The following is a 19,551-nucleotide window of genomic DNA, read 5'->3' on the forward strand; positions in this document are numbered from 1 at the left end:
ATTTTGGGTAAAAAGTAAACAGGGTGAATATTCATTCCATTGATATCTTCATCTGGGTTCTTTTCATTTATATGAACAATTTATTGGTATTGCTAAATTTTTATTTTTTGTTGGATGGAGAACTTGGGTAGGTTACAATGAAGCCAAATTGTTTTATTTTGGTTTTTGTGATGTGAAATGATCTGGGTGATTTAGATGGTGTAGAAAGATAGGATTTTGGGGTGAATTTTGTACGAGATTTGTGAAATCCCCATTTTCAGGGTTTGTGATTATTTGTTTGGAGTTAATTTTAGGGTTTCATCATTGATGAGATGAGAACTGTTGTTTGTTTGTGTTATGGTCAAAGTTTTTCTTCAAAAAATGCAAATAAAATATGTGGGAGTTTGCATGGTATTTATTCTTCTATCTTGTGGATTTTTTGGAAGGGCATTGGAAGACAGAGAGGTGATCAAAGAGCTACTTTTGGGTTTTCGTCTCATATCTTTTTCTCAAAAATCAGATAAAACTTTGGTATGACATTTGATTTTGAATTACCTTTTGATATTACGGCATTGTTGCATATTTGTTTTGCTGCTTGATGTGTTATATTACGTTGAATTAGTACATTAGTGAAGTTTCTATAGTTGTTAATGCTACATTGACTATGATGTATGTGTTTGTGTCTCAGCTGCATATGAAAGCGTACATCTCTTAGTTTTTTTTTTTAATGAATGAATGATTCATAAAACTATATATGTACTAGCATGGCTTAATATATTCATTGAAGGATGTTGAATTTGTGTTCTTCTATTTTGCTACCGCTTCATAGGGTGACTTGGTCAGGATTTCATCTTCATTCTTAACCTCTCTGTCCCATTTGAAATCTGTTTAATCCCTTGGAGGCTTGCATTTTAGAGTTAAGAAACTTAGACTATAACACATGGGCGTGTCTTTATGATTGCACTCATGTGCTTAAATCATAAATTTAAGCTTAATGGTAGAGCTTCACAAAGTTTTCCTCTGCTTTTGAGGTGTTGTATGATTTAAGATTTTACTTTTCATTGGTAGTTCCTTTAGGCTTAGGCTGGCTTGGGAGGTTCTCTTTACCCTAAAAATTTAATGAATGTCTACACTTTGAACATTTTTGTCTTCAAGTGTGAGTATCAATAATTTTTCTAGTTCTATCTTTTGCTTTTTTTAGAAGATGTGTTAGTGGTATTACATATGAAGTATAAAATGTGTTTTGCCTTGACACATGGTCTTGAGGGAGGGTGATATGATCGTGAAGTCCTAAAACTCTCTTCTTTCAGAGTTGAACTTCTAATCGGGATTTATCCTAAGAGCTTGTTTGGGTTAAAAATTACGAAAGAAAAGATGGGGAAGGAGAATAGAGGATGATTGGGGAGGGGAAACGGAGAAACGAAGATGTATTCCATATAAAACTTAGGAATGTTGTAAGGATTTCTATTTTATGTCAGAGAGAGGAAAATGGATCCAACCATTTCTTCCCTAGCTCAACTTTCCAAACAAGGAAACTTGTCTTCTTCATGTTCTCCTCCTTTTGATTTCTTCCATCTTGGGATGATAGTGGGTCCAATACCCGACCCAGACCCTCAGGGTCGGGGTTGGGTCTGAATTTTTGGGACCCAACGAGCATGGGTTGGATATGAGTCTTACATAAAAATCATGAGTATGGGTTTCGCTTGTGAGATTCGGACCGACACGTAGCCATCAATTTAAAAAAATTAAATTAAATTAAATTAAACATAACAAAACGTATTCACTATCCCGTAACTGAACTATAACTGGTAAAAGCCACACTGATATATCATGCTCCTATGTGCATGATACTTCGTACTCCCACTTAATTTATTAATTTTTTAACTTTTAAATCATAAAATTTATAAATTAAAAAAATATAAAAAGTATATCATTGCTAGTAATTTTTATTTCTCTATAAATAGAGACCCCATTTGATATATTTTGATGTTTATTTAATTCTACTCATATATTCACATTACATAATTGACATATTCATAACAAAGAAATACTTAAAACACATAATTGACATTTTCATTCAGATATTCACAACATATAATTGACATATTCACGTTGTTAGGGTGCAAACTCATGTCTCACATCGGTAGTATAAAGGTGAAAGCTCATCTTTATAAGTATCCACTAAATATAATAGTACGAGGCGTTTTGGGAAGGAGCCCAAGAGTAAATCCGTGAGGGCTTGGCCCAAAGCGGACAATATCGTACTATTATGGACAGTGGACACAAATGCAGCAGAGACCCAACACGAGGTATTCACGCTTCCGCACAACAAGTGGTATCAGAGCCCAAGGTTCGACTTGGGCTAGACACAGAGATTCATCAGGCCAAGACTTGAAGGTGGACGTACACTATAAGGCGTGGAACTCCTATAGCTCGAGGGAGAGCTAATATGTTTGCGAGAAGCGACATGGTCTCACGGTGTTGAGACAGGACCATCCAACAGAAGATCGTCAGCGACTTGGCAAGGTGGGCTGAGGTTTAATGAAGGCAACAAAAGCGGTTCATGGTAAGTCCGAAGGCGGTCCGATATGATGCGCTGAGGCAGTGGATTCGGAGCAGTCCAGGGTATATTGGATGCAGAGGAGTTTGGTACGCAAGTGTAGCACAAGCCCCGTGAGACACATGGATGCTGTGTCATTTAAGGGGAGGTTATCAAGACTTAGTGATGCAGGTGTCTAAAAGTTAGGGCTGTATGGTGTGGGGAGTTCTCCGTGTAGATCAAGGTCTGAGTCAAGATGATGGTCCTTGGTTTGAGGGGAGGATTGTTAGGGTGCAAACTCATGTCCCACATCGGTAGTGTAAAGGTGAAAGCTCATCTTTATAAGTATCCACTAAATATAATAGTATGAGACCTTTTGGGAAAGAGCCCAAGAGAAAATCCGTGAGGGCTTGGCCCAAAGGGGGACAATATCGTACTATTATGGACAGTGGACACAGATGCAGTAGAGGCTCAACACGGGGTATTCACGCTTCCGCACAACACACGTAATTAAAAACATATTCTCAAAGTAAGGGCTTGTTTAGTTACTCTTTAAATTAATGAGATTTTGAAAATCCCATGAATTGCAATATTATATACTTGTTTGGTTGTCAAAATCATGGAAGTGGAACTTCCCATGGAATTTAAGTTCCTCCATTATGGAGGAAGTCACTTACCTAGCTCCCCCTAGGTAAGTGGCAATTCCCACATAACTTCCTACATGAATTGAATGCCCATATGTCAACCAAACACTTTTTGTGCAATTCACATGAATTACCATTTTATGTGAAATTGAAGTTCATGTGAATTTATATTCCCTTATAACAACCAAACAACTCCTAAAACTCATACTCACACAATTCATATAGATATTCACGTAATGTAGTAAACATATTCAAAAATTATATATTCAAAAAAAATATATAACAAACATATTTATTGAACTAATTATAAATATTCATCTAATAAAATATACATAATCACACAATATAACATAAATTCACAAAATATAACTACATATATTGCATATTCACAACATATGAATTACATATTCACAAATTTAAACCTTACCTTCACAACATACAATATGTAAATCACAAAATCTCATTATAGACGGCACATATCCATCTATAACTAAAGGCGGGCCAAATACAATACCGCATTCCTAATAGGACAAGCAACAAGTGGGGTGGTGGGGGCCAAAAATGTCACCACTTTCAAACTATTTGACCCGTCTTTAGCTATAGACGGATATATCCGTCTATAGCAAGACTAGCTGTATGTAAATATACGACTTAAATTTTGTGAATATGTATTTAAGTATCATAAATGTGTATCGAACTATATCAAAAGTGATCTCGGTTTTTTTGTCAAAAACTACCTTATATTTAGGGGTATTTGTAAAAAAACTACCTTATATTATTTTTCTTGTTTTAAACTACCTTTATTTTCTCTTATCTTGGTCAAAAACTACCTAAGCTCACGAGATGACGAGATTTGATCGATTTAGCGACATTAACCTATCTCATATGACTCTTTTAGCATCAAACAACAATGATCAACCGCATAAAAACCACAATTTAACTTCAGATGACCAAGATTTATGTTTTTCACATTTCAATAATACTTATGAGCATCTACTAAAATTAAGCGTAAGTACATTATGACTTCCCAAAATATGTTCTAGGCATGATTTAAACATTAAAGAGTCGTATGACATAGTTTAAAGCCGGAAAACTAATCAAATTTGTCTATACCATTAGCATAGGTAGTTATTGACCAAAAATAAAGAAAATAAAGGTAGTTGAAAACAAAAAAATTAATATAAGGTAGTATTTTTACAAATACCCCTAAATATAAGGTAGCTTTTGAAAACTACCAAAACATGGGTGAGAGTACCATACACCATACATCTGGGTGTATGGTATAAGAATTGCTCATCACTGACGGCCATAAATTGGTGACCGGCGACCGACGACCAACAACGACGACATCATTATATTTATAAAAGAAGACACTAAAATAGCTGATATGGCACAAGGAGATTTCAGCAAACTTCATTTGGGACTCTCCTATTAATTGGACAAAATTATCCAAAAAGTCATATTTTATTAATCAGTACAAAATAGAGGGAAAAAACATTACTTTTCCATCCCTATACATTGCCATTTCCCAACAACTAGCTGGACATATAACTCCCGACACTTTTACCAAGACTAAAATTTATCACAAAATCTCATTGAAAACGGCGATATCCGTCACAAGCTGACGGATACCATTTCCTCTCACAAAATACTCATGAGAGGTGAATGGGGAAGCACATGGGGATGCCCCACCTTGTCCCTTTTCCCTTTTTGTGAGAGGTCTTCAGCTTGTGACGGGTTTAGCCCGTCACAAGCAAGACGCTTTGAAAATTTATTTTAAATTGTGCAGTAAATTTAATGGCGTTGGTTCTACATTAATAAAGAAGTAAATTTTAATGGCGTCGGTTTTCCATTAATAAAGTAGATGCCCGCATACGAGATGTGAGAGGATGAAAATGGGGAAATCGAGACCTTGGTTCTCCATTAATGGCGTTGGCGAAGCTTGGCACTTTGGCAGCCTGCCATTGATGAACTCTACGACATCTTCTTAAGTATCCCACTTAACCAATTCACCTGGTAATTTACACTACTACAGAAAATGATTTACCGATTAAGGAAAGAATGATAGACCATGAAATACATTGGGTTGAAATTTAGAGGCTCAATTTCTTTCTACCATTTCTAAGTTACCAAGTTAGAAAATAGCTCATTTGATCGTTTTTCATCATTATTGACTCATACTTCGTATTAAGCAATTTGAATGAGCCTAAAAAGACTACCTTTAAATGATACTAGTCTTAAACCCGTGCAAATTGCACGGGTGTGTTAATTCAAATTTTTTTATTATAAATGAAATATATAAGATAATTTTTTATAATAATTAGTAATTATCTCTTTTTAACGTTAATTGTCTTTAAAAAATATAGTTTTAAATCAAGTAATAAATCTCTCTACTTTTTGTCAAACAATTTTAAGTAATGTAAGATCATCCCCAAGCAGAGGTCGTGCTAATTAGGTCGCGGCCCGATTTTACTCTTAATTCCACTTTATTTATTTTGACCTACTTTCACCCTCTCAAGCAGAAGGTCACGACCTAGGTCATCAACTCAATCATTTTCCACTTCACAACATTCCCAATCATACCCCACTATCATATTATATACTTTTATTTATTATTTTTTTATTGTTCAACCAATAAAAAGTGTCCACCTAGAAAGTCACCAAGATGGTCAATTTGTTCAACAATGGTCACAAATTGACCTTTTAATGTAAAAGGTCACAAATTAACCATCAAAGGTCACCAATTATACTTGCTTAATTATGTCGATCATTAGCATGACCAGGCAAGGTCATGACCTACCAATTGACCTTGCTTCGGCATGGTAAAATAGTTGAGTTATAAAGTCATATTTAAGTTTTAAATTTTGAGTTACAAAATTCATTTGCAATTTCGTAATTGATGCATTTGGGTCAATTGGCTAGATAGTTATTAAGTTATTATATATAGTATGATATATCCTTTTGCTAGCTAAATTTGAGTTACTATTTTGTCTTGTTACTCGGGAGACTTCAAAAAACCCAACTAACATATCAAACAAAGTAATTCAGATGAATAAAACAAAATTAGTAAAAGTGAATTTGTCTAAATAGTTGTAGACCGTGCAAATTGTTAAACCTGTTTTTCATTTAGTCATCTCGTTCACGCTTGTGGAACCCGTGCAATGTTTAAATGAAAATTTTGGTATGTGCACGTTTTAAAATGAAAAATTTAACTCGTTTTTTTTAGGATTATTTCACAGGAATAATCCAAACTGTAGGTGCCCTTCTTATATTACTCCAAACTTCAATATAACTCAATTTAATCCCTCGTAATCCCTCGTATCCTTCTCCCTTCTCAAATCAAACTTAGCTAATTTTTTTACCAGCTATATTAGGTAATTTAGGAAGGAGATGCGGGTAAACAAAGAAAAAAACAATGAATTAATTAAGATTTAAATAAAGAAGGTATATAAGTTAGCTGGTATAGCCATTATAAAGGTGTTAAGTTTAATCTGGGAAGGAGCGGGATAGGAGGGATTAAACAGAGTTAAGTTGAAGTTTAGAGTAATATAAGGACACTCATAGTTTGGATTATTCCTATAAATAATTTTTTTTATTAAAATAGATTATTGTTATTTAGTGAACAGGATAAAATGAAAATTGTGACCCGTGCACATATAAAATGATTTAGTCCAACTGTTAAATATTGAACTCGTAATATTATCCTATAAATATACAATGGCTCAAGAGTAAACAATAATGTTATATACTTCATAAATTATAGGCAAAAAGTATTACACAAATTCTTGTTTGTGACGGCACATATCTGTCACTCTTAATTGCCTATTGTTTTTTGAAGAATATTTCAATTGAAAGTAAACAAATTATTAGGACCGAGGCCGTTTAAGAAACCCAACACTCACCCTATATAAATACAATAATCCACTAATTTAGCCCAAATCTACGAGAAAAAGGAACATACATCGGATGTACTACCTCCATTTTTTTTGTTTTTTGAGCAAATATGTATTTTTTTTGAGTTTATTACCTCAAACTTTATTTGTTTTTGAGCATATGTGTATTTTTTTGAGCATATTAGAGTTTATAAGTTAGATTTTAATATTTTTTCCGTCAAAACTCAAATTTAACTAAACCTATATGTAATGTTTTTGAGTTTTATTGTAATTTTTTAGAGTTTAATATTAAAGTGAATAAACTCAAAAACTTCATAGTGAAACTCATAAACTTTAAAACAAAACTCAAAAATTTTATTATAATGCTCAAAAACTATAGAATTAGAGGTACTGCATCAGATGTATAATCCACTTATTGCAAATCTACCCATTCTCACTAACTAATCCCTCACTTTTATTTCTTGTTTCATGCATGATATTCACTCACACTTCCGCCGCTCTCTTATTATATGCCCTACAATTACTCATTTCTTTTTTCATCCAAAATATTCAATATTGCCCATTTCTTGTTTCATCCAAAAATATATAAAAACTAAAGCCTTGTTTCTCCCTTACTAAAAGGTGACCCTTAAGGCCTCAATCAAACTATTTGATACTCATGCATGAATCTTATAATAATTTCAAATAAAAATGTATGGATTTATTGCAGACTATTTCTGTTAATTGAAGACGATATTACAATAATCCACATTTTTAATTGATATTTTTTATGCATATTTTCCATTTAGCACTTTTTTTATCAGTTTATTTTTTTTAGGAAATTAGTCTATTTTGCTTTTTTTTTTTTTTAATAATTTGTCCAATCTTTAACAAGTTTTTTGGTATTTTTAATTTCCTGCAACTTTGTTGTATTTAATTATTTTGAACTTATTTCAAAAATTATTTATGTGAATATTACTCATAAGCTTTTTACATCCTTTTTTTTTTCCTTTTAAGTCATTTTTGTTTTGTTTTTTCACATAAGTATATTTTTTTCCAGATATTAGCAATTGTTTATTGTTGTACTAATTTGGTTATATTTGTTGTTATCATTAATATTATTCTTATTTTTCCCTCAAAAAAAAATAGTATTCTGATTTCATTGAATTTTTCAATGCACCGTTTCGTACATTATAATTAAATTAAAAATAGATATTGGTTATAATAATCTTATCTTTATTAATTCAGAAGACAATACTCAATCCAGGACGTGTCACGTCATTAATACAACCTTTTTTTTTTTGGAAATTCATGTTATGGTGGAACCTGTTAATGTGAAAAGTATTTATTTCTTCAGAATTCTGCCAATACAAACATGCGACAAATTCCGTCTTAGAACAAATACTATGGAATAATTTTATACATTCCGAATAAATGAAATTGATAGGCTTATCGCGTACCTATGCAAAGATAATTTCCCTAGACACAAATTAATGTAGTAATAGGGGTCGAACACAAGGAAACGGGAATTACGTCGTGAATTGCTATGGGTAGATTTTTATCAAGGTCGACTTCGATTTTGGGTTTGGTTTGTTTGGTTGATTATTAATAAAAATTGCGATGTAAATAATATAATAAAAGTGAGTCTAAAGGGTTCGGGTCACTCATGCAAAGGCAAACATATGAACATGATAAATTTGGTACTAATAATTTTGTCAATTGTTTAGGCTTAGAGATACCCACCTTACGGCATTAGTATTAACCATAGACCGGGTCCTAGAAAAACTCTCGTCCATGACTAGGTCGTCCTACCACACATGCTTAGTCTAATTCAATTCTGTGCCTCTCGACTTTAGAACGAATGAACAAATTTAATCTACGACTACGGCCGATAATCAAAGATTAAGCGTAACAAAGCAAACATGTGATGGAAACAATTGAACAATATTATTATGAACTTATTTAATCATGTTATATATTTTATTTTGCATGGCTCCCCTAGCCTTTAGACTAGGAAATTTAGCTACTCATACTAAAATGTAAATTGCAAACTAAATTATAAGAAATATTAAGCATGGTTATATGATTTATATTAATTAGATGATATAACATGTGAATAGAATAAAGCTAATGTAAAATGAGATACTTGATTATAATAACTATGTGATAACTAAAACAATAATGTAAATTGTAAACTTGGAATTAGAAATACCTTATAAAGGAGAACTTATATGGAAGAACAATTAACCAAAAGCTTGAATATCAAATGCTTGAACAATAGTTTGTAGTACAAAATGTTGAAAGATTAACTATGGAATGCTTAACAACTTATAAATTGAAATGAAAACTAATGAGAGAAAATATAATGCTTGAGGCTTATTGTAAGTAAACTTAGACGTAAAATTGGATATCCAAAACCTAGGAATACCTCTCCTATTTATAGGAGAGGGGGAGAAAATGTAAGCCATCAATGAGCATGCAACCCCGATCGGGGTTAGGCGGCCCAGATCGGGGTCGTGTGTTCCTCGGTTAATCGCCTTAATTCTTGATTAATTACGTGAGGAATCTCTATGCTTCGTGTTTTAATGCTCCTTAATTACCCGGTAATGCTCTAAATTCCTAGCATCCTAAGCTCTCTTGGCATCCAATGCTTGCACCTTAATATGGACCTTCATTTTGGGCTTGACTTTACATTTGGCTTCATTTGTAATTCTTTACTTCAATCCACTAATCTTCATGCAAAACCCAAGCAATCTTCACACACTTAGTCCAATATTTGGCCTTGTTTAGCTTAGTGAACTTGGTGTACAAAATCATAGGAAAAAGCCTCTAAATGCTTAGATTCCTACAAAATCGTAACAAACACAACAATGCACCTAGAACACAAAATTAGCTCAAAAATATACTAATTAAAGTATGATAATCAATAGAAACCGAGCTAAAATGAGGGGTAAAAGTATATATAAAATGAACATATCAGAAATTAATGGCATATAAGCGGTGTGAATTACAAATCGGAATAAATGAAACTAATTACAAATTATAGAATTTACATAATTTTACAAAAAAAATTGAATAACAATAAAATTACATAATTACAAGAAGGATTTATATTTAACTACGGGATTGAATTACATATAATGCGAATAAATTACAGGCATAATTTTTTAAAACAAGATAGTACGATATATTTTAAAAAAAAAATCATGACGAAGTATTTACTTACAGTTAAAAACTCGGCAACTTAACTACTAGACGCGCACACCGAAAATGGTAGGTGACAATGATAGGCTACCGAGTAAATTTACTCTTCAACAAACGTCGAGAATGTTCATTTCCAGTTACATAACTGATCTACATTAAACATGTAGATCACTGATATAGAACTAGAGTGCTGATTTTCGCAGTACACATTTTACTCATTACAGTACACTATTGACAATTATACCCCTCACATTTCTCCTCTCCATTTCTCTCTCTAATCTCTCTCTAAAGTAATTCTCTCTAAAATTTCACAGATCAATTAATAAATGTACTACATTGAATTAAAAAATGAAACAAACAACTAAGCCAGTGTACTACGTACAACTACTATGGAAGAAAAAATGAAAAATAACCCAACCACGCGTAATGGCTGATTGGTTGCTACTGCTACACTATTAACCACCCAAAACACCATCACTGGCGGGTACCTGGGACCGTGGGACGGCTACCGACAACCTTCGCCGACCTATTGAACCAACACCACCACCGTCGAACAACCCCTCCCAAGCATATCATAGCCACGCATATCCCTTTGCACGTATCCCTCTGACGCATATCCCTTACTACAGTCTACAGTCGCCGGTTCGGACGGTCACTCACACATCGCCGGCGAACACCGTCGGACCACCAACATTAACCACCACCGGCGACATCCAAGTACGTTAATATCCCCACCATACCACACTAATTAGCCTTTAATTAATTTTAACATAAACCCTAATTTAAAAAGAACAAAATTATAACATACTCCCTCTGGCTTTTAATTTTCTTCCCGTTTCTCTAATATGTTTGAGAAGTATTATAATGAAATGGGAAGAAAACAGCAAGCCGGAGGGAGTATACAGTAGTAAATTTGATTATTAATAACGGATTTATGAATTAAATATTTGCGCTACACTCGAATAATCATTCATAATTGACGATTTTGAAGAAGGTTGAAGGAGGTCAAGGTTTCAACAATAGAGAAAGATAGAGAATTAGATTTGATGTTTTTTAGCCAAGGGTAAACAAATGGAAAGTTTGGTGCAAAAAGTACTCTAATGAGAAAAATTGTACTGCGAAAATAAATTACGTAGAACTATTAGATAATTACCATAGAAATGTAAAAATAAAATATTCATCAAAAAACATTCATACCGTCCCAAATACATACCCGTGCAATTTTACACGGGTTTAAAACTAGTACTAATAATAACAATAATATTACTAATACATGAGCAATAATTCACATCAGTCCTAACTCCCATACTTGGTACTCCCATGTCACACTAATGTACTCCATCAAATTGATTCTTCTAAATTAAACATGTTAATGAACATGGGTGGGGCCTTATTTAAATAAATAAAAATATGAACTTTCAACCACAGACTGACACGTCAGCTCTGTGATTGTTCGTTTAATAAATAGGATAAGGATAATGAAAATATGGAATGTGTTGATGATCGATTATGATGATAAATGACGATGTTAGAATATGATAAGATCAGTAGTTACAGTATAATTAATGTGAGTGTGTTAAACTGTTAGTAGTGGGTAATTGCCTAATTGGGCATGTCTAATATATTTATTTTTCTTTCCGCAATTAGAGTTATACTCGCTCCGTTTTTGTATATATAACGTTATTGTTTTTTAAAGTGACCTTTTAACTTTAATTTTTATAAAAATATTATAGTCTAGAAAATAATCGAAGATGAAGTTAAAAAGGTAAAGTATAAAAAATCTGTAAGTATATACATATGATAAAAGAAGAAGGCCCGACAGTGACAGACTGACAATATGAGAAGAAACAACGTGAGTAATAAAAGTAAATAATTTTCGGTTAGGTAAAGAATACAAAATCTTATTTATGATAGCACGTATCCGTCACTTTGGAGTGACGGATACCATTTTCTCTTACAAATGACCCAAATAGAGGAGAGAAGTCGTGGTCCCCCACCTTGTCCCCTATTCGTTTTGTGAGTGGCGTTATCACATTATCCTCATTTCCGAATTCGCCTTAAAGAAAGACTAATTGGGTAAAGAATTAACAAGGCGTACTGAGATTAATATTGGTAGTAGGAGGACGATTAATTAATGAAAGTAAAATACTAATAGGGGCAACTGTGATCGTATCTCAGAATTAGTTGATAAGTTTCCCATCATAATAATTTACAACATAAATCGTAAATGGTAAATGTAAGACTTAGAAGAGTCAACGCAATTATAATTTGTTCAAAATAAAGTTTAATATGTTAACAAGTATGTCGAGATGGGATGGCGGGGCACCAAAATTATACATAAACGTATTATTAGATACATATAATTACATTTCTCTAACAAATTTAGTAAATATATTTAATTGTAGGAGTAGTGGAAGTCTAACAAAAATAATCGGAATAGTGAATCCGTCGGAAAACAGGTTGATAAGTTTTATGTTGATCTTAATTTAAAACATAAGTATGCAAAGGGGGTAAATGACTGAAGATTTACAATTTATAAAGCTAAAGTTGAAGAAATCCCATAAAATATGTACTTCATATGATACTCCCTGCTTCTGGGTCGTTTGTTTATCTTTGGTTTTGATACAAAAATCAAAGAAAGAGGAGGAGAATATTTGTGGTGAGTGCTATTGAATGACAAGTGCACTACAAGTTATGTGGATGATTAAATTAGTTTTGAAAATTTAATTTGTAAAATCATTAACAAAATTTAAAATTTAGTTTAATTTCTAAAATATGTAAACAATCTCGTGAATTTTCACGGGTGTTATACTAGTTCTTCTTCTATCTCGTTCTATTCCTTTGACAATTTAAATAAAAGTAACTATCCTTCATTTTTTTGGGTTTTATGCTTCTTCTCAATCCTTGAATCATCATTTTATAATTCACGTGCTTTGTTAAATTGACAATCGTTGTGGCCTAAGACTTTAAGAGTGTCTTTTAACTTCATAAATCAAATGGTCCCATAATATTTTGACGGTGACCCTATAAGTGATGGAAAATGAAAGGGCACCACCGAGTGACACCCAATTTGTAGCCGCTCTGCCTTTTATATGTACTTGAGATTTAGATTCTAAAACTATTAACGGAAATTTTATCGGTCCCCCTCAAAAAATTCCCCAAGTGCTGACGACTTTACAAGGATATGTCATGGCAGGTAGATGCATTGGTGAACAATTGCAAACTTGAGTTGATACATGTGAAACGTATATATGAAGATCTATTTTTCCGTATTCCGCAAACGCTACGTACCACTACAAGTACAAGTGTTCATGATCAGGCATTATCAGAGGAGAATGTTCAAAAAGTGCTTAGCATACTTGATCCACAGATTAAGGAAAGACTTCATAGGTGTTTAAGGGAGAATTGTGATCTCTTTCCGGTTTCTGGTACCGATGTGCACCATGTTAGTTGGTTACAGAAAAATCCGCGGCACCTATTGCCTACGTCCAATCACAGAGCTGACTTTAGGAGGCAATTGGCTGAAGAACAACCGCTGAAGTCTACCTCTCAAGAAGACACATTTGTCATTCCAATTCCTGTTCCTCCGGATGGTGGGTCAGACGCAACAAAAGATCATCAGAGTGACGGTCAAACAGCAATACTTGTTGCTGTTGTTGTCACTGCTGTAGCCACATCTTTTGTTTCTATAATTCTGTTTCTATGCTGCCACAAAGCTCTCGCCGGTGGTTCAGGCCTTGAACTTAAGGATGATAGGCCTCTTCTAAGCCTCAGCATGAGTGACAGTTCTATTCATGGTATACTTATAATACTCCTTTCTTCCAAATGTCTATTCCAGTGCTCAAGTCTTATCTACATATTTGTTGATCGCATACTGATGTTAGGCACTGAAACTGCAGATCATTCATCAAAAACATGGGCATATGAAAATTCGGGTGACAAAGAAAAGAGCAACAGTCAGTTATTCTCTAGTAGCTTTACTGACACTACAAGTGTTGTATTTTCGGGTGATAAAGCCTCAGTTCAGACCCTTGCCACAAGATTCTCAACAGATTCGTTAAGTGGTGGCAGTGCAAATGAACAACCCTTGGTTCTAAAGCCCCCTCCAGGAAGGATCATTCCGCCGTCACCTGGATTACTTCCTTTAAAGCCTCCACCTGGTAGGCCAGATCTCTTGCCACCTGAACTACCTGTGTCCTTGAAGCCAGCTTCTGGTTTGAATGGTCCACCACCGCCACCGCCACCACCACCACCACCACCTCCTTCTCCAAAACCACCATCAGGACCTCCTCCTCCTCCGAAACCACCAGCAGGACCTCCTCCTCCTCCTCCTCCGAAACCACCAACAGGACCTCCTCCTCCTCCTCCTCCCAAAAAGGCTGGCCCACCATCTCCTGGACCTCCGCCACCACCGCCACCCAGGAAGTCCGGCGCGCGTGCACCACCACCTCCAAAGGCTGGTGTTACACCACCTCGACCCCCGCCGTTTGGTGTAAAAGGTGGCATTGATGCTTCTAAAACAAAGCTAAAACCATTTTTCTGGGATAAGGTTATGGCTAACCCTGATCATGCTATGGTATGGGACCAAATTAAGGCAGGATCCTTCCAGTGAGTGCCCTACCCACCTTGCTTACTGTTTCTTTGGTCAATGATGATGACAGTATATTTATTGTATTAAACTGCAGGTTTAACGAGGAGATGATAGAATCATTATTTGGGTATGTTGCTGTGGAGAACAAAAATGAGAAAAAGAAAGACTCTTCCCTGAATCCACATCCAGGACCACAACCCGTCCAACTTATAGAGCAGAAGAAGGCGCAAAACCTATCCATTCTCTTGCGAGCTCTAAATGTGACTACCAAAGAAGTCAGTGATGCACTTCAAGAAGGTGATTCTTCCACCTTATCTCTAAGGGGGAAGCATAAATTAACCATGTCCTGAGCTTGTCGATTTGATCATTTCTGTACGCAGTGTGCGCATCTTATGCTAGCATGCTTTCTTTTATTAAATAGTGGTGGCGATTGGCATCTGAGATAGTGAGGTGTACTCCCTCCTTTCATTTGTGCATTTGATTTTCGACTAACCCCAAGTACAATGTAGTATTGTATGTCGCAACGAAGAATATGTAGCGAGTATAAATGAACAGAGGTAGCAATATTGTTTAGGTTTCCAATTGATTGTTTAAGATGCTTTGATATGATCATGTTATTCATAGAACATGTGAGGATACAGTTGCATTCTCATTTTCATTGGAACTTGGTAATTCTGCACGCCATACTTTTATTTTAAGTGGATGATTCGTTAACCTGCTCCAAAGTCTGATATTTAGAATCTGTACCTGCATCCTCATTTCCGCTGAATATCAACTCTTTACCTGGTCATTTTTCAAGCTGTATATAGGGATAGGAGACAGTTATTCATGATAAAAACCGCTGTCCATAATTCTATAGGTAATGAGCTTCCCTCAGAGCTTCTTGAGACTTTGATAAAGATGGCTCCAACAGTTGAAGAGGAATTAAAACTCAGACTTTTCGATGGGGAACTTTCTCAACTCGGGCTAGCTGAACGTTTTTTGAAGGAAATGGTGGACATCCCATTTGCCTTCAAACGAATCGAGGTATTACTCTTTATGGGTACTCTTCATGAAGAAGCTACAATAGTCCAGGAGAACCTTGTAACTCTCGAAGTGAGTATGTTTAAGGTTTAGCTAGTTTTTTTTTCTTTTGTTTTTTTGCTTCATTTTCTCATTCTGTGTATCCATCCCATGCTACTCTTTTTCATTTGTGAGAAGGCGGCTTGCAAGGAACTCAGAAATAGCCGGCTTTTCCTCAAGCTCTTGGAAGCAGTCCTTAAGACAGGTAATCGCATGAATGACGGGACATATCGGGGTGGTGCCCAAGCATTTAAGTTGGATACCCTTTTGAAATTGGCGGACGTCAAAGGGACAGATGGCAAGACCACGCTTCTCCATTTCGTTGTTCAGGAAATCATCCGATATGAAGGCAGGAGAGCTGCACGTAATTCCCGAGAGAGCAATAGCATGTCTAGTATAAAATCGGAAGATTTCCTAGAAGATATCCCGGATGACTCCGAAGATCACTTTTGTAATCTCGGCCTTCAAGTTGTTTCGGGTGTGGGTGATCAGCTTCAAAATGTCAGAAAAGCGGCAGGTATAGATTCCGACAGTGTGACAGGAACAATTGCCAAGCTTGGAACTGATTTGCTCAAAGCAAAGAATTTCCTCAATAAAGAAATGAATGATCTTAACGAGGATAATAGGTTCCATAAAGCCCTGAAAAGCTTTATACAGCATGCAGAAGGTGATGTCATGCAGTTACTAGAGGAAGAAAAGAGGATTATGGCTCTTGTGAAAAGTACAGTTGACTACTTCCATGGGAGCTCCGGGAAGGAAGAAGGTTTACGTTTATTTGTTATAGTTCGGGATTTCTTGATAATGTTGGAGAAGGTATGCCGTGAGGTGAAAGCGAAGCCCAATTGGCCTAAGCCTCAAAAAAAGGAACCCCCTTCTAGGCAAACATCTACAGAGACCCCGCGTACACCGTTTTCTCCTGATTTTCACCGTCGTCTTTTCCCAGCTATTGCAGAGCGGCGTGTGAATGGTGGTTCTAGTTCTGATGATGATTAGTCAAATACTCCATTATTTCTTGCCGAATGCCGAGTAAGGTATGTAAAATTATGAGCTTTTTATTCTCATTTTCCTCCATTTGAATTTAAGATCGGACGTTCATGATGTTCCTAATTGATAAATTTCCGCCTTGTCTTTTGTTTCCTTTTTGCTCATGTAGGGAGACTAAGGATAACAGACAGGTCTGCTTAGAGCTGAGCACCTTAGGTGTCTTACCAGGTGTCTGTTATTTCAACTAGGTGAAGAAACCACTCATGCTTTAGCGGAATTAGCATTTGGGATCAACATATATGATCCCGAGCTGTCGGAGTTTACATTTCAGCGGTGGTGGTTTCTGACACTTGTAATTAGATGATCATGGCCGATGGGTGGGCCAAGAGGATGCACTGATTCCCCTGCAACTGCTTTGCATAAATCCTCATTCAGATTTCCCATTGTAAAATTTGTTACAAGTTTAATTCACACAGTACTGTACTCCATTCTCCCACTCCAAAGTTTTGTTAGATTTTGTTTGTAGTTATTATAGTAGTACTCCTGAGCTGACTATGAAAGCCAGACTACCTCAAAGTAGGTAAATTTTGCCAATTGCTAACATTTATGACGAATGAAAATTGTCTTCTCCCTATTCATAACTCGGATAGTTCAGAACATTTGCACTGCTCTAATACCAACTAACTATTAGTTCATCACGAACTGCTTCATTTGAGAATTCGTGCCTTGACTCTCCAATTGAATGAAATGCTCCTTTCAGTAAAACTGTCTTACAAAATTATTCAATCTGATTGTGCGGTATGTCAATCGCCAATTTCATTATGAAACTGCATCAATTGATGGCACCACCACAAAAACAGGTTCAATACCATTTGAAAAACATGATTTGCAGTCAACTAACATGAATCATCGTCCAATATCATGTGAAAAACAGGTTCGTTCATTAAATGCATTCAATTAGAGTTCAAAACCAAGCAAATTGATTCCAAAAAATTATCTATTTCAGAAGAAATTATACACATAATAACTCAAAGGTCCTTCGTGGAGACGACAATCAAACAAACAAGCAACTCTTAAGAAACTCGCCTAGAAAACCTAACTAAATACTAATCCTATAATCATCTAAGAAACCATGGTCCACAAGCAAGCAAATCCTTATCTTGCTTCCCAAGTTTTATAGCTAAACGAAAAACCCATCCATTGTTTTAACTGTCGTCGTCAGCAGCACTCTTGTTGCCAGACTTGGACTTGGGAAGAAGAAGGTTGTGGATGTTAGGCATAACACCACCATTGGCAATTGTGACATCGCCAAGCAATTTGCTTAGCTCCTCGTCATTCCTCACAGCCAACTGAATATGTCTGGGTACAATTCGAGTCTTCTTGTTATCTCTTGCTGCATTTCCTGCTAATTCCAACACCTACACAAACATACATACAGATTACATTGCAATAGCATTGTGAATTTAATTCAAGACCATACCAGTTACATTCAATTCATACTTAATTAAATGAGATACGGCTATGAAATAATTGCAATTAATTAAGCGTAAGTGTAATTAAATTCAACTAAACTGAATGAATCGACGTAAGTTGAATACAAATACAAACCCTGAGAATAACACATCTCCACAGAAAATTCAAAGCCATCATTCTAGAACCTTTGTTCAATTAAAGAAAAGCTAGCCAGAAACATAACAAATAGAGGGGTCAATTAAAGAAAAGCTAGCCAGATCTTACAATCGATGATTACACCCTAGATCCAACAAAATTACAATCACCAGATGCAACAAAATAATATCAGGATTAACAACCTAATTACCGATTTGCGAACTAGACAAATCAGAAACATAACATGAACAAAATCAGAAATCGCACAAAAACGAAACCTTTGATTTCAAAATTTGATCACAAAATGAAAATCAATCCAAATTCGATCAAACCATTACCAAAATCGAATGAGAGCGTGAAATAACAAAACAATCACATAAAAATCAAAATTTTAGTTCGAAATCATCATATCGGGATCAAATCATCCACAAAATTCTCATGAAAACATGAAATAACAAACCTTTAGGTTAAAATTTGTGGGACAAATTGAAATCAATCCAATTGCAATAAAATCATTCATAAAATAAGAAACAACTAGAAAACCCTAGATTGAAAGCAGTTAAGCGTGTGAAGAGAGAGAAGAGGAAGGATACCTCAGCGGCGAGGTATTCAAGGACGGCGGCGAGATAAACCGGAGCACCGGCACCAACACGTTCGGCATATTTACCGGCTTTCAAGAATCGAGCAATACGACCAACCGGGAACTGTAAACCGGCCTTACTACTTCTAGATGTGGCCTTCTTAGTCGCGGAGGAGCCTAGTGTTTTACCCCTTCCTGCCATAATGGTGATTTTTGTCGAGATTTGTAGGGTTATGGAGTTTAGGGGCGAGTTTTACAGAGAGATTGTGGGTGCGGAGCTATATATAGGGGGTTTGTTTGAGTTCTAGCCAATCATGGTTGAGTACACGGATCGTAAAGATTTGCCGTTTGATTGTTTGCTGAATGGACGATGGGATTTGATGGATTAGAGTATGAGCACAAATTCTCATTATAGACGGACACTATCCGTCTATACGTATAGACGGATACCATTTTCCCTCACAAAATATCCATTTGCCATAAAGTGG

The 19,551-nt window shown here is 35.4% G+C and overlaps 2 protein-coding genes across 2 annotated transcripts; one reads left to right on the forward strand and one right to left on the reverse strand.

The window, feature by feature from the left end:
* Positions 1–336: 336 nt before the first annotated feature.
* On the forward strand, positions 337–16,917 carry LOC141627118 (formin-like protein 5). Its single transcript, XM_074440580.1, has 7 exons — positions 337–510; positions 13,435–14,017; positions 14,123–14,461; positions 14,552–14,846; positions 14,924–15,126; positions 15,689–15,924; positions 16,030–16,917. The coding sequence occupies exons 1-7, from the start codon at positions 337–339 to the stop codon at positions 16,882–16,884; spliced, it is 2,685 nt and encodes an 894-aa protein (XP_074296681.1). The 3' UTR covers positions 16,885–16,917.
* Positions 16,918–17,798: 881 nt separating this feature from the next.
* On the reverse strand, positions 17,799–19,330 carry LOC141626415 (histone H2A.6-like). Its single transcript, XM_074440244.1, has 2 exons — positions 19,077–19,330; positions 17,799–18,293 (listed from the first exon to the last, which is right to left on the reverse strand). The coding sequence occupies exons 1-2, from the start codon at positions 19,263–19,265 to the stop codon at positions 18,081–18,083; spliced, it is 402 nt and encodes a 133-aa protein (XP_074296345.1). The 5' UTR covers positions 19,266–19,330; the 3' UTR covers positions 17,799–18,080.
* Between the last annotated feature and the right edge of the window lie 221 nt (positions 19,331–19,551).

Source organism: Silene latifolia, chromosome Y (assembly GCF_048544455.1).
Source record: "Silene latifolia isolate original U9 population chromosome Y, ASM4854445v1, whole genome shotgun sequence".
Classification (NCBI taxonomy): Eukaryota; Viridiplantae; Streptophyta; class Magnoliopsida; order Caryophyllales; family Caryophyllaceae; genus Silene; species Silene latifolia.